This window comes from Stegostoma tigrinum, chromosome 27 (genome assembly GCF_030684315.1).
Source record: "Stegostoma tigrinum isolate sSteTig4 chromosome 27, sSteTig4.hap1, whole genome shotgun sequence".
Taxonomy (NCBI): Eukaryota; Metazoa; Chordata; class Chondrichthyes; order Orectolobiformes; family Stegostomatidae; genus Stegostoma; species Stegostoma tigrinum.
Window position 1 is genome coordinate 1,109,712 of NC_081380.1, and position 15,783 is coordinate 1,125,494.

Consider the following 15,783-nt stretch of genomic DNA (forward strand, 5'->3'; position numbering starts at 1 on the left):
ACACAAGAGGGGAAGTTATTCAACAATAATCACTGACTCAAGCTCCATGACGAAGTTGACAAAGTGTGAAGCTGGATGAACACAGCAGGCCAAGCAGCATCTCAAGAGCAAAAAAGCTGACATTTCGGGCCTAGACCATTCATCAGAGAGGGGGATGGGGAGAGGGTTCTGAAATAAATAGGGAGAGAGGGGGAGGCGGACCGAAGATGGAGAGAAAAGAAGATAGGTGGAGAGGAGAGTATAGGTAGGGAGTTAGGGAGGGGAAGGGTCAGTCCAGGGAGGACCGACAGGTCAAGGAGGCGGTGTGAGGTTAGTAGATAGGAAATGGAGGTGTGGCTTGAGGTGTGGGGGGTAAGACAGGTGAGAGGAAGAACAGGTTAGGGAGGCAGGGACGAGCTGGGCTGGTTTTGGGACGCAGTGGGGGAAGGGGAGATTTTGAAGCTTGTGAAGTAAGTCCACATTGATACCATTGGGCTGCAGGGTTCCCAAGCAGAGTATGAGTTGCTGTTCCTGCAAACTTCGGGTGGCATCATTGCGGCACTGCAGGAGGCCCATGATGGACATGTCGTCTAAGGAATGGGAGGGAAAGTTAAAATGGTTGGCGACTGGGAGGTGCGGTTGTTCATTGTGAACCGAGCGGAGGTGTTCTGCAAAGCGGTCCCCAAGCCTCTACTTGGTTTCCCCAATGTAGAGGAAGCCACACCGGGTACAGTGGATACAGTATACCACAATGGCAGATGCGCAGGTGAACATCTGCTTAATATGGAAAATCATCTTGGGGCCTGGGATGGGGGTGAGGGAGGAGGTGTGGGGCAAGTGTAGCAATTCCTGCGGTTGCAGGGGAAGGTGCTGGGTGTGGTGGGGTTGGAGGGGAGTGTGGAGCGGACAAGGGAGTCCCGGAGAGAGTGGTCTCTCCGGAAGGCAGACAAGGGTGGGGATGGAAAAATGTCTTGGGTAGTGGGGTCGGATTGTAGATGGCGGAAGTGTCGGAGGATGATGCGTTGTATCCGGAGGTTGGTGGGGTGGTATGTGAGAACGAGGGAGATCCTCTTAGGGCGGTTGTGGTGGGGACAGGGTGTGAGGGACGTGTTGTGGGAAATGCAGGAGGAAAGTTGCAGTCCTTGAAGAACGTGGACATCTGGGATGTGCGGGAGTGGAATGCCTCATCCTGGGAGCAGATGCGGTGGAGGTGGAGGAATTGGGAATAGGGGATGGAATTTTTACAGGAGGATGGGTGGGAGGATGTGTATTCTAGGTAGCTGTGGGAGTTGGTGGGCTTGAAATGGTCATCAGTTTCTAGCTGGTTACCTGAAATGGAGAATGAGAGGTCCAGGAAGTTGAGGGGTGTGTTGCAGATGGCCCAGGTGAACTTGAGGTTGGGGTGGAAGGTGTTGGTGAAATGGATGAACTGTTCGAGCTCCTCTGGGGAGCAAAAGGTGGCAACGATACAGTCATCAATATAACAGAGGAAGAGGTGGGGTTTGGGGCCTGTGTAGGTGCGGAAGAGGGACTGTTCAATCCACTTCACCAACACCTTCCACCCAGTTCATCCACTTCAGCAACACCTTCCACCCCAACCGCAAGTTCACCTGGGCCATCTCCAACACATCCCTCAACTTCCTGGATCTCTCAGTCTCCATTTCAGGTAACCAGCTAACAACTGATCTCCATTTCAAGCCCACCGACTCCCACAGCTACCTAGAATACACCTCCTCCCACCCACCCTCCTGCAAAAATTCCATCCCCTATTCCCAATTTCTCGCCTCCGCAACATCTGCTCCCAGGATGAGGCATTACACTCCCGCACATCCCAGATGTCCACGTTCTTCAAGGACTGCAACGCTCCCCCCGCAGTGGTTGAGAACGCCCTTGGCCGCGTGTCTCCCGCATTTCCCGCAACACATCCCTCACACCCTGCCCCCGCCACAACCACCCTAAGAGGATCTCCCTCGTTCTCACACACCACCCCACCAACCTCCGGATACAACGCATCATCCTCCGACACGTCCGCCATCTACAATCCGACCCCACCACCCAAGACATTTTTCCATCCCCACCCTTGTCTGCCTTCCGGAGAGACCACTCTCTCCGGGACTCCCTTGTCCGCTCCACACTCCCCTCCAACCCCACCACACCCAGCACCTTCCCCTGCAACCGCAGGAATTGCTACACTTGCCCCCACACCTCCTCCCTCACCCCCATTCCAGGCCCCAAGATGATTTTCCATATTAAGCAGATGTTCACCTGCGCATCTGCCAATGTGGTATACTGTATCCACTGTACCTGGTGTGGCTTCCACTACATTGGGGAAACCAAGCAGAGGCTTGGGGACTGCTTTGCCGAACACCTCCGCTCGGTTCACAATAAACAACCGCACCTCCTAGTCGTGAACCATTTTAACTTCCCCTACCATTCCTTAGACGACATGTCCATCATGGGCCCCCTGCAGTGCCACAATGATGCCACCCGAAGTTTGCAGGAACAGCAAGTCATATTCTGCTTGGGAACCCTGCAGCCCAATGGTATCAATGTGAACTTCACAAGCTTCAAAATCTCCCCTTCCCCCACTGCGTCCCAAAACCAGCCCAGCTCGTCCCCTCCCCCCACTGCATCCCAAAACCCAGCCCTGCTTGTCCCCACCTCCCTAACCTGTTCTTCCTCTCACATATCCCCTCCTCCCACCTCAAGCCGCACCTCCATTTCCTACCTACTAACCTCACCCCGCCTCCTTGACCTGTCCATCCTCCTTGGACTGACCTATCCCCTCCCTACCTCCCCAACTATACTCTCCTCTCCACCTATCTTCTTTTCTCTCCATCTTCGGTCCGCCTCCCCCTCTCTCCCTATTTATTTCAGAACCCTCTCCCCATCCCCTTCTCTGATGAAGGGTCTAGGCCTGAAACGTCAGCTTTTGTGCTCCTGAGATGCTGCTTGGCCTGCTGTGTTCAACCAGCTTAACACTTTGTTATCTTGGATTCTCCAGCATCTGCAGTTCCCATTATCCCTGACTAAGTTAAATAGCTCAGTAAATGCAAAATAAATGCTAGCATTTCATCACAAAAGGACTGAATACAATGAGATGGAAACTATGGTGCAGCTGCACAGAGCTCTGGTTAGATCCCATCTGGCTTTGCTGCATTGATTTTTGAGCAACACAACTCAGCAACAGGATAATCACCTTGGAAGGACTGCAGCTGATATGCACTGGAACAAGATGAGGGTTATGAGACATGGTATACAAACTGGTCTTGCCTTCCTACAGTACAGGGCGACAAGAGTCACTGAATTGTGATGTTTAAAATGACTGAAAGATTTAAGAGGATAAAGAGAGAGGGTCTGCTTTCTTTGATTCCTGCAATCCAGAACAAGAGGATTGATTTTAAGCTTTGAGGTTGACGCTCAATGATATTGAATAACTCTTCATTTGAAGCAAGATGGAAATCCGAAACTCAGGCATAAAGGAAAAGGAGTAGGCCATTCAGTGCCTTAGTCCTGTTGGGACAATCATTAGATCACGGCTGATCTATGATCAGACTCCATGTAACTACTTTCCACCCATAATAAAACTAAAGGCGAACAAAAAAATTCAAACCTTATTTATTTATAGATATTTACTGATGTTTCTCAATTTCACTCCAGAAAGGTCTGGCTCTCACTTTTAGATGATGGATCCCAACCCCAGCAGGAAGTTCCTATTTACACTTTCTGCTCCTCTTACAGAACTGAAGGGATCTGCACCTCAGAAAAAGGCCCTTTAGCCCATCATGTCCGTGCTGGTCAAAAACAACCACTTAACTATTCTAAGATAACAGGTGTAGAGCTGGATGAAGACAGCAGGCCAAGCAGCTTCTTAACTATTTAAATCCCACTTTCTGGCACTTGGTTGATAGACTTGTTTGGCTTGGGACCACTTTAAAAAAAACAATCAACACGCCATGCTACTGTGATGTTCAAGCTTTGATTTGTTTCCCCAATTAGCAGACGCCTGAACCTACAACTCTTAAACCGGGACTCCCTTTTCTCTACTCAGTTGAAGCCTTACAGACCATAAAACCCTGAAAAAATGACCTTCCAACCTATGAATAAAACCAAAAGAAAAACAAAACGCACCTCTTTCCATCAACAAACTTGCAAGGTGGATTGAATTTCCAGTCACTCTGTCTCTGGTGTGCCTTCCCTCAACTACACATCTGAAATGTACTAATCGTGTGCATTTCACAGACCATTCTTAAAACCACTCCTTAACCTTCATTACTTTAGAAGGGATCGGTAGAGGGAAGGGCAGGAGATAGGGACCACTGCAAGACTTTCGCGTGGGGAGTGAGAGAGGAAAAGCTCTCACCCCCATTCAATCACCTCGTCTAGACTTCTCACAAACTAGCTCTGATCCCACCCATTATCCAAATACCCCACGACCGATCCTGGATAAACACCGGCAACCACTACTTCCTAAAAATTTCCCATTCATTCGACTGCCTCATTTTTGTAACATTTCTTTCAATTTTTTACCATATTTAATTAACTGAAGTGCACTCCTCTCTGTAAGTATTTTTCAATGGAATGTATCATTGAGAGTTATGACACATCTCTTTAATGGCAGTGCTTCTCTCCCACTTTAGTTATTGACCTGTCTTCCAGCCCATTTAAATAGCCTTGTTTCATATCTTTTTAACTTCCTTCATTGAAGCGTACGGCATTAGATTCACAACGCTTACCCTCAAACTGAATGTAAAATTCTATCACATTATGCGCACACTTACCTAGAAGATCCTCTACTGAGTGCATTAATTAATTCCATCTCATTACAAATCACCCTGTCAAGATATTTTTCACAAGCAGGATAGAAACCTTGATTCTTAATACAAGGCTATCCAGGGGTTGTAACAGGAGGAGCTGGGTTAGGGACAGGTTCTGGCCAATGTGTATTTCATTTCTTCTCACCACATCCATCTATGTCTCCACCCCACTACATAATAAGTGATCTGTAGCTCAGGCTGGAACCTCAAAATGGCCCACAGGGTTAACGATCAAACGTTTCCTGTAATGGTTACCAAATAGCACTCATTATTAACGAGATTTTCCCTTACCCTGTTGGCTGGGCAGCTGGATTGCAATACAGAGTGATACCAACAATGTGGGGGTCAATTTCCACACTGGCTGAGGTTACCGTGAAGGATTCTCCTTCTCATTCTCATTCTCTTGCCCCGCCTGAGGTGTGCTGGCCTTCAAACTAAACCACCAGTTAACCCTCTCTTTTGAATGCAGCCCCGTGGTCCGTTGGGATTACAGCAACTTAACTGCTACCCAAAACTTAAACCATATCCCATTTAAATTCAAAACACACACATTCATTCACAAATACAATGCACAAGGCAAATTTCAGTTGAAATATTATGGATGGAAAGACACAGGCAAAAGGGAAGAATTCCGATGGGTGAAGAGTCCCAATAAAAAGGAATAGAAAGAGGTGAGTTTCTCACTTTTTTAAAAATCTTTCGTGATGCTTTCTCTGTGTTGTCAACCATGGCAATCCTCAATTCAGTAACTAGTTAGTTGGATCTAGGTTTTTGGTTGAGTTAGAAATTTTTCTTTTCAGATGTTTTGATGCTGGCATTCTTCCACTCACAAAGGGAGTTGTGGGGAGAAGGGGAGACAGAGAGACAGAGAGAGAGTCAGACAGAGATTGGGCTTGCTTTCAGGTTTTTAGAAGTCTGAATTCACTCAGGTCTGTGGAAAACTGTAACTGAAAGACAATTAAAAAGCTATTGCTGAGCTTTTAACCCAAAAGCACTTGGTATCAGTCAGTCTCTCAAAATATATCAAACCCAACTCATCCAAAAAAGTTACGTACTGTAATTTTGATTTGAATTGTTAAAAAACACAATTGATCCGAACTACCATTTTGAATTTCTTATTTCCAAATTAAATTTATGTAGTCCTTACAATATCTAATCAATCTCCTAGGAAGTGAAATTAACAACCAACAGAATAAATGGTCACTATGCACTCAAAGATGGATAAACAATCATGATAACACCTAATACTGTCAGTTGGAATTGAGGAGGTCTGAAAAATAAACATTCTGAACACAGCATTGTGTTAAAAAGAATGAGGACTCACTGTTAAGTATTGCAGCATGGGTCCCACCACATGCTGCCTGCTTTATCTTTCCAACTCCTTTAAAAGGAAGGTGCTTTGGAACACTGACCTGCAAGAACATGCAATGGAAGAAAGTCACAATCACTTTGTAGGGAGATTTTGCACATTTTTCAGTTACCGCCTTATAAATTCCAATTCCTTCTACTGTCTGCATGTCCTCCTCTTTCACTGCGGCCAGGGTAGCAACAGTTGTAAAGTATTCTTTTGTTACATCAGTTAAGACCCCTGGCTGTGTGTGTAAATCCCTATTTTGATTCTTAATCTGCCCCACTCCTTTTACCACCTCTTAAAATATGTATATTGTTATACAAAAGCTTGAATTCCCTTCTATGTCAATTGACAGTCTCTTCTCATATTTTCTCTTTGTTTCTTGTATCTGCTATATCACTTCCCCCTTTGAACTTTCCATATTCAGCTTGGTTCTCCGCTGTATTACCTTCACCTGATAGCTCTAATATGAACATTTGTTCTTCTCTAACTCTACTAGCACCTAGGAAGCTCTGGATTTGTCTGTCATTCTTTTCCCTTTCATGGAAATGTGACTTATTTGTGCTTGAGCTCTCTCTTCTTTGAGGGCATTCCATCAATCCCATTACACTTTTTGCCTGCTAATCGTTGATTTGGATTTATCTTGGTAAGATTCATTCTTACCTCACTGAAGATGGAATTGCACACCAGCAACAACCACGCCCCCACCCCGCCCCACCGCCGTTAATTATCCTTACGCTGGATTGTTTCATCTCCTTTTCCATATTTAACCCACAAGCTTATGATACCATAATTACTGTTCCCTAAATAGTCCTCTACTGACACTTCATCTACTTGGCCCATCTCATTCCGTGAACCAGGTACAGCCAGAGAAACCTTTCTCATTGTACTCCTGCAGAAATCCTACTCAGCACATTCTAGGATCTCTTGCCTCCCTCTGCCCTTTACACTATTACTAAGTCTACGTTGCAATAATTCAAGTCGCCCATCATAGCTTGTTGATAATTCTTGCACATTTCTGTTATTTCTATGTAAACACGTTCCTCTACAACTTTCCTAGTAATTGGTGGCCTTTATAGACTATAAATACAGTCTGCAATAATGGCATCTTCTTTGTTCCTTAGCTGTAGCCGAATAGATTCTGCCCTTGACCCCTTTGGAACATTCTCTTTCCAGCTCTGCAATGTTCTACTTCATCAATCTAGCCATTCTATCCCTTTCCCTTCCTTTCCTGATCCTTGAGCAGCTAATATCCAGAAAACCTTTTCTGATCTAGATTTTTGCATTCACAACATAATTTGCTATGTGGCTTTGTGAACCTGGAACTCATTATTCTATAATACCACAGACCATGCACAAACAAACGTATGCAGGGTAATCCTGATGCAGACTTCACTTTTTCCCTTCTTATACTGAATCTTCCCCAATAGTTTTCTATTTCTATTTAGGTAGTGGGGAGAAGTGAGCCTGCAGGGTGAGGTGGAGAGAGGGGTGGTGAGAAAGGAAAGGAGTGGAAAAAGCGAATTGCTGCAAAGGTGAGTGGGAGGCTTGCTGCTAAGGACAGCCGGTCAATAAAGTAATAAGGGAGCCAGGAATTCCTGAATTCACAGGTAATGAGCTCTTTGAAAATTAAAATGTTTCTCAAAGTGCGGGTCAGATATTGAACAAAACATTTCATTGCTAACTTATGGCAGTGACCTTAAGCCAATGTAAATATCGTGGTGTCCAATAAATTTAAACTTTCCTGTGTATTGTGGATTTAATAGAGGATTGACAATTACACAGGATATTGATGAATTCTTCTTATGCTGCTCCTGGGTCTCCAAATACACAATTTGATAACACAAATATAGAAGATAACGTGTCTGCTTCTCACCTACCATTGTTCAGAATGAAAAGGTAGCCCTCCAGAAATCTAGAGAAAAGCTCTTAGAAAGAAAATCAATTTTGATCCTGACCCAATTTCCATATCCAGTTGAGTTAGTTGAAACCATCCCAGTAGCACCAACAAATCACCCTTCAAAGGACCAAGTGCCAGCTCTGTTTTGACTTCAACCAAAGGCATGTACAGGTCTGATAACCTCCAGAACTGATCCCAATTTCCCAATCTAAACCTTCCTCTTGCACAACGCTCCAGTCACGTGTTCATCTGCTTATCTATTACGGCCAATGAATTATTTCTCCTTTTGAAACCAGGTAGCCCAGAGTGTTCGAGCAAAGATTAAGAACCAAAGACAGACCTCCATTTCCTGGTGGTAAATAGAGGATACAGGCATTTACTGAGCAATGAAATCAGGAGGGATAAAAGGGGGTATGAGATAACTCTGGCTGAGAAGATTAGGGTGAATCCAAAGATTTCCCTTTAACATATTTAAAGGGAAAAGAATAACTTGAGAGAGAATAGGACCCCTCAAGGACCAAGATGAACATGAATGTGCAGAACTGCAGGAGATGGGCTCTGTGCTTACCATGGAGAAAAACAAGACGACTTGGGGAAGTTAGTGGCGATATCTTGGGGACACAGTAGAGGCAGCGCTGGAAGTATTAGAATGCATGAAGGTGGATAAATCTCCTGGCCCTGATCAGATATATCCAAGAACCCTGCAAGGGGCTACAGAAGAAACTGTGGTGGCTCTCGCTGATATTTTTGTATCATCGATAGCCATGGGTGAGGTCCCAGAAGACGGGAGGGTAGCAAGTGCTGTGCCTTTATTCAACAAAGGCTGCAAAGAAAAAAAACTGTTCAGATGCATGGTTCTCTGAAAGTAGAGTCTCAGGTAGACAGGGCAGTGAAGGCTTTTGGCACACTGGCCTTCATCAGTTAGAGCACTGAGTATAGATGTTGGCAAGTTGTATAAGACGTTGGTGAGGCCGAACTTGGAGTATGGTGCTCAATTGTGGTCATCTTGCCATGGGAAGGATGTTGTTAAACTGGAAAACGTGTAGAAGGAATTCACAAGGATATTGCCAGGACTCAAGGGACTGACTTATAGGGACAGGTTGGACAAGCTAGGACATTTTCTTTGCAGCATAGGAGGCTGAGGGGGGATCTTATTGAAGTGTACAAGAGAAGCATGAATAGGGTAATGCACTCAGACTTTTTCCCAGGATTGGGGAATCAAAGACTACAGTGCATCAGTTTAAAGTAAGAGGGGAAAGAATACATGGCAACCTGTGGGGCAACTTCTGTTTTTACACATAGGGTAGTATGTGCTGTAGGTCTCTGTGACTCCGTGCTGAGACTCTGTTAGGATGCTGAGTCACTACTGTGTTTGCTTTCACAAAGTTTTTCTTTAGACTGCAGACTCCCGTACTTACTTGTGTGGCCTCAGTAACGGCAGAGAACTGAAGATACTCAGAGTTGCCCCAGCCAAACAGATTCCCATCTTTGGATACGGCTAAACAGAAGTCTCCGTATGTTGCTGTCTGTACAATATTGACTCCAGCAATATCGCCTGTGAGCCTGGTCAATTTACAGGTGACACCATAGTGCCCAAGACCTAAGTAAAGAAGTGAAAGAGTAGGTTTTGTTGGTTTTCAAATACAAACAATTAACTCTTTATGCAGAGGCAATAACAAGCTTTTTAACAGAAATAGTAGTCATCAAGGCAGAATGCTGAAGAGGAACTTGTGTACGCTCAGAAATAGCAACAATATTGGAAAGCTTTTGGAGCAGAGGTGTCAAAATTTGCAAATGGAGAACATGTTGTGAAAGTTATCATTTAGAGGAATTCGGTTGAAAGAATTACTGAACATTTCTCCAGAACTGACAAGTTACAACCCAAGAAGGTGGGGAGAGGATCTTTCAGATAGAAGTTGGTCAGTTTGTGATTCTGTTCTTCAGTAAATAGTGATGAGGTCAGAAGTTACAGGCCAATCAGTCTACTGTACAGACTGTAATATGGAATGGGCAAACCAGGTTGTGTGTGACCACCAAATAGAACACATTGAAGAAAAAGGGAGAAGATGATGAAGGAGGCAGAGTCAATGTGCTGCCAAACCCAATGCTTTTGGGAAGCCTATCACTTATAAAACATTTATACAAAGACTAATATGAAGTTAAAGAATGAGATAGTTACTATGAAGGATTCTTATCAGATTGAGAAACCGACTCATGGAGAAACTGGCTGGGGAAACCACCTTTTCCTTTGTGGATCATTCATTGATTCGCTCAAAGTCCAAATCTCCCTTACCCTCTAATTAGGAATATTTTCCTTCATGTGATTCATAGGGTGACCCATGTGATAGTAAAACACCTTTTTAGTCGAAAGCCGTTCAAAAGTACGTATTTAAAAGTGATCACCGCATCCTTTTAACCTCACTATCAATCATTCCAAAGAAAGACGTAGGTCAGTGGTCACAAACATCACCACAAATACACAAACAGATTTTGACGTGTATCTCAATAATTAAAAGTCAGGCCCCTATAACTCAGGTTAATACAAGTCATAAGCTGAAGACAGATGACTGGCTTATTGGTTGAATCCAGGCAGAAACTGGCAAATGGACTTGTACAAAACTGGAAAATATTTGTGAATAATAGGTAGCTATTAAAATCAGAGTTGATACAATTTCAGCGGCCAACTTTTGAGTGCAACAAGCTGCTGGTTTGCATCCATCCAATTAAACTTGCCGAACAGACATCACAGCACGGGGAATGATTCAGCCAATAGCTGGCATCTGAGCGCAGCTGGTGGGTTGTGCGCGTACGTGCGTGCGTGTGCGTGCCTTGACAGCTCCTGCATGACAAACTGCTAAAGGAGGGATTGAGGCAAAATTGGCAACTTGGATCTAAAACAGGCTTCGTGGAAGGAGACAAGGGTGGAGGAATGTATTACATTACAGGAGGCTTCAAACAGCATGTGCAGGTGAGCAGATCAGTGGCAAATGAAACCTAACCCTGATAAATGTGTGGTGATGCACTTCGGAAGAGGTAACAAGAAAAGGGAGTATCAACTAAATGGCAGGGCACGAGGAAGCTCAGAAGAACAGAGGGTTTGTGGGGTGCTTACCCACAGGTCTCTGCCAATGGCAGTACAGGTTTAATAGGGTAGTTAGGGTGGCATAGGGGACACTTTATCAGACCTGACATATTTTAAGAGCAGGAACATTATGTTAGAGCTGTAAGGAACTTTGGTTGGGCTACAGCTGGAGTACTGTATGCAGTTCCCGTCACACCCTAAAAGAAAGATGCGATTGCACTGGAGGGGATGCAGATGAGATTCACCAGATGTTGCCAAAAATGGAGCATTTCAGCTATGAAGAGGTGGAATAAGCTTCAGTTGTTTTATAGAGTCATACAGCACAGAAACAGACCCTTCAGTCCAAGTCGTCCATGCTGAACAAACATCACAAACTGAACTAGTCCCAGTTGCCAGCATTTGGCCATATCCCTCTAAACCCCTATATCCAGACAGGTGCCTTTAAATTTTGTAATTGTAACCACCTTCACCATTTCCTCTGGCAGCTTGTTACTTATAGCCACCACCTCTCCGTGAAAATGTTGCGCCTTATGTCCTTTTCAAATACTTCCCTTCCCACCTTAAACCTTCTATTTTTGGACTTCTCCAGCTATTTAGCCCATCCATGATCCTCACGATTTTATAAATCTCTATAAAATAACCCCTCAGTCTCCGATGCTCCAGGGAATATAGTCCCAGATTATTCAGCCTCTCCCTATTGCTCAAACTCTCCAGTCCCAACTTCCTAAAGAAGTTTGCTTTAGAGTAAGTTGAGGTTGTACTTGATGGAGGTGTATAAGATAATGAGGGACATGAACAGGGTGGAGCGAAAGCAGCTCTTTCTCTATATCAAAGGGTCAATAACAAGGGAGCATAACTCTAAAGTGAAATGCAGGAGCTTTAACGGGGTTGTGTGGAAAAAGCTTCTCACCTAGAAGGGGGTCTTTAATTGTTTTTGTTTAGTACAGCACAGGAACAGGACCTTCTGACTATTACGTTGTGCCAAACATGCCGCCAAATTAAACCAATCCCTTCTGCCTGCCCTTGGTCCATATCCCTCCATTCCTTGCATATTCATGTGCTTATCTAAATGCCCCTTAAACCTCCCTACTGTATCTGCTTCCACCACCACACTTGGCAACATGTTCCAACACACACTGTAAAAAAAAACACCCCTCACATTTCCTTTGAACTTTATCCCTCTCAGCTTAGATGCATGCCCTCTAGTATTAGACATTTCCACTCTGCAACTTCTGTCAGGGAGGGTAGTTGAGGTGGGAAACCTCACAACCTTTAAAAGATAATTGGAATTTCATAATATTCAAAGCCTAGAGCAGCAAAGTGGGTCTAGTGTAGGTGGCAGCGTATTTTTTGGCTGTACAGCCAAAGGATATCTTCTGTACTGTATGATTCTATGTGGGCAGATGATGAGATGACCCAAAGATTGCCTGGGTGGTAGACAATGAAGAGGAAGGTCCTTAGGTTACAGGAGGGCATAAACTGATTAGTCAGATGGAAATTAACCTGGACCAGTGTGAATTGACGCACTTTGGAAGAAAGAACAAGACAAGGGAGTACTCGATGAATTGCAGAACACTAGCATGCTAGGAGGAACAGTGATCAGAGGGATTTACGGGGTGCTAGTCCACACATCCGTAAAGGTGGCAGGTTATATATTTTTTTAGAATTATTGTTCATTCACAGGACATGGACACCTGGAGAAACTTAGCAGGTCTGGCAGTGTGGAGAGAAATCAGTGTTAATATTTCAAGTCCAGTGACACTTCTAAAAGCGGTTTGAGTTTCTCCCAACTGTTTTTTTAAAAGATAATGGGAACTGCAGATGCTGGAGAATTCCAAGATAATAAAATGTGAGGCTGGATGAAGGGTCTAGGCCCGAAACGTCAGCTTTTGTGCTCCTGAGATGCTGCTTGGCCTGCTGTGTTCATCCAGCCTCACATTTTATTATCTTGTTTTTTTTTAAACCCTGTTTCTGTCCTTAACTTTCTTGGTTAACCATAATTGATTTATCTGCTTCCTAAAATCCTACATTCTTGCTGAGTTGGTTATTCCATTTCCTAGAATCCCCCTTCCTCACTGAGATGGACCTTTATTGTGAGTCATAAACTTCTATTTGAAACATCTACCATTGTTCATCAATTGTGCCTTCTGCTAAACTCCTTTCCCTGTCCATTCTAGCCAACTCTGCCCTCATTTAAGCTTGGCAAGTTATTTCTAAACCAAGTCTCTCAAACTGAATGCGAAATTCTAATATGTTATGGTCTTTGGCTCCTAGTGGATCTTTTATTCTGTAATCATTTATTAAACCTGCCTCTTACACCTAACCAAATCCAAAACAGCCTGATCACTTGCTGGTCCACAGCATATGGTTCCAGGAAACAATCCAGAAGGCATTCTTTGAATTCTTCCTCATGACCACGTATGCCAAACTGATTTCCCAATTGACATGAAAACTGAGGTTACCAGTGATTAATCATGCTTTTTTTGCACGACTTGATTATTTCCTAGTAATTTATCCTACAGAACCTAAACGGATTCAATTATCATCTGATCATAGATAATTTCTTGTAACTATTTCAATCTCCTACTAACAGCACGTTACCATCCCTCTTTTCTGCCCATGCTTTCAAAAGGTCAAATACCCCTGAATATTTAGTTCACAGGTTCGATCTCTGCCATGGCTTAAAAAAACCATATCTGTTAATCTCTGTTTGAGTCATTCACTTATTTTGTTCTAAATATTACGTACATGTAGGAGGAGAGCCATTAATTTTGCCTTTTTAATCCTTGCTTCACCGTTAGCCCTATTTGTTCCTGCTTCTTAAAGCTTTCTGTACAGCCGAACTGATGAGCATTTGATAAGGTGTCACATAAAAGGTTATCAATAGAAGAGAACAGCTCATGAGGTTGGAGGTAACAATATTAGCATGGATAGAGGATTGGCTAACTAACAGTAAACAGAGAGGGTATAAACAGATCATATTCAGATTTGCAAATTGTAACTGGTACAGTGTTGCCATGATCCATACTGGGGCAACACTCATCTCCTTTTGAAATCAACAGATATAGAGAATGTTTGCAGGACCACAACTAGAGATCTGAGTACAGTCTTTTCAAGCCTCTCATTAAAGGAAGGACTTACTCGCACCGGAGGCACACCGTAGGGGTTTCAGTTATGTCATTTCCTGGGATGAAGGGGTTTTGTTGTGAGGGAATGGTGTGAGCAGTTTGGACAAGTTAAAATCAGTTAGGAAGCCGATCATTTGGCACAACAAGTCCACAACCCTCTGAGCAGCATCCCACCCAATACAACTCCCTACCCTATCCCTGTAAGCCTGCATTTCCAAGGCTAATCCACCCAGACTGCATATCCTGGACACTATGGGCAATTTAGCATGGCCAATCTGCCTAACCTGCACTTCTTTGGACAGTGGGAGGAAACTAGAGCATCGAGAGGAAATCGACACAAACAGAGGGAGAATGTGCAAACTTTACACAGACAATTGCCAAAGGGTGGAATCGAAGCCAGGTCCCTAGCACTGTGAGGCAGCAATGCTAACCACTGAATGGCTGTACCACCCCTAACATTGGATTAATACTGATATTTAGAAGAATGAGAGGCGATCCCAGTGTATGATTCTGAAATTTGAAAGGCTTCTGAAAAAGATTTACAAGGGTTTGCCAGGGTTGGAAGGTTTGAGCTATAGGGAGAGGCTGTTTTGCCAGGATGGGGCTATTTTCCCAGGAGTGTCAGAGGCTAAGAGGTGACTTCATAGAAATTTATAAATATCATGATGGGTATGGATAGATTGAATAGTCAAGGTGTTTCCCCCAGGGTGTGGGAATCCAAAACTAGATAGCATGGGTTTAAGGTGAGAGGGGAAAGATTGAAAAGAAACCTAAGGAGTCACTTTTCACACTGAGGTTGGTGCATTTACTGAATGAGATGACAGAGGAGGAGGAGGAAGCTGGTGCAATTACAACATTTAGAAGGCATCTTGGTGACTTTGTGAATTTGAAGGTTTTAGAGGGATACAGGCCAAATGCTAGCTAATGGGATTAGATTAATTTAGCATATTTGGTTGGCTTGGATGAGTTGGACTGAAGGTCTGTTTCCATAGAGTACGTCTCTATGAGTCTATGAGTGGGGCTGGCAGGATTCGTGTTGAGGGATAGTTCTCCTCATGGGAGAATGTAGAACTAGGGTCACAGTTTCAGAAGAAAGTTTGCTCATTGAGGCAGCAATAAGAAGGAATTTCATCATTCAGAGGATCTCTGAGAATTTGTGGAACTCTGGGTCATTGCATTTATTAAAAAGGTAGAGGTGGACTGATATTTGAACTGTACAGGAAAGGAGGATTATTGAGAACAGTCAAAAACAAGGAGTTGATTCCAAGGTTAGAAAAGTCATAATCATATTAAATGGTGGAACAGGCTTCAAAGACTCACTTCTACAAACTCGAAGTACTGCAAACACATGGGAAGATTGCCCCAGAGCTGACTGCTGAAGAAAATATCTGGAATTCTAAATTGTACTCCTGTGATCCTGTGAATCCTATAATCTGTGAAGGTAGTGAGCTGCATATTGTTTGGGGTGTGGAGCTAACTCACTGGTCTGAAACGGCTTTTTCTCATCCTCCCCAATTTGTGTTAAT

The 15,783-nt window shown here is 43.9% G+C and overlaps 1 protein-coding gene across 3 annotated transcripts in view; it reads right to left on the minus strand.

The window, feature by feature from the left end:
- The window catches only part of rcc1l (RCC1 like), a 50,807-nt gene that overhangs the window by 16,115 nt on the left and 18,909 nt on the right, over positions 1 to 15,783 (minus strand). For all 3 annotated transcript variants that reach the window (XR_009447296.1, XM_059655234.1, XM_059655235.1), the window contains 2 exons: positions 9,466 to 9,647; positions 6,121 to 6,208 (listed from right to left, as the gene is read on the minus strand). Coding sequence is in view for 2 of the 3 variants with exons in the window: in XM_059655234.1 (XP_059511217.1) it covers positions 6,121 to 6,208; positions 9,466 to 9,647 (270 nt within the window). In the remaining variant the exon portion in view is untranslated. The remainder of the gene's footprint in view (positions 1 to 6,120; positions 6,209 to 9,465; positions 9,648 to 15,783) is intronic.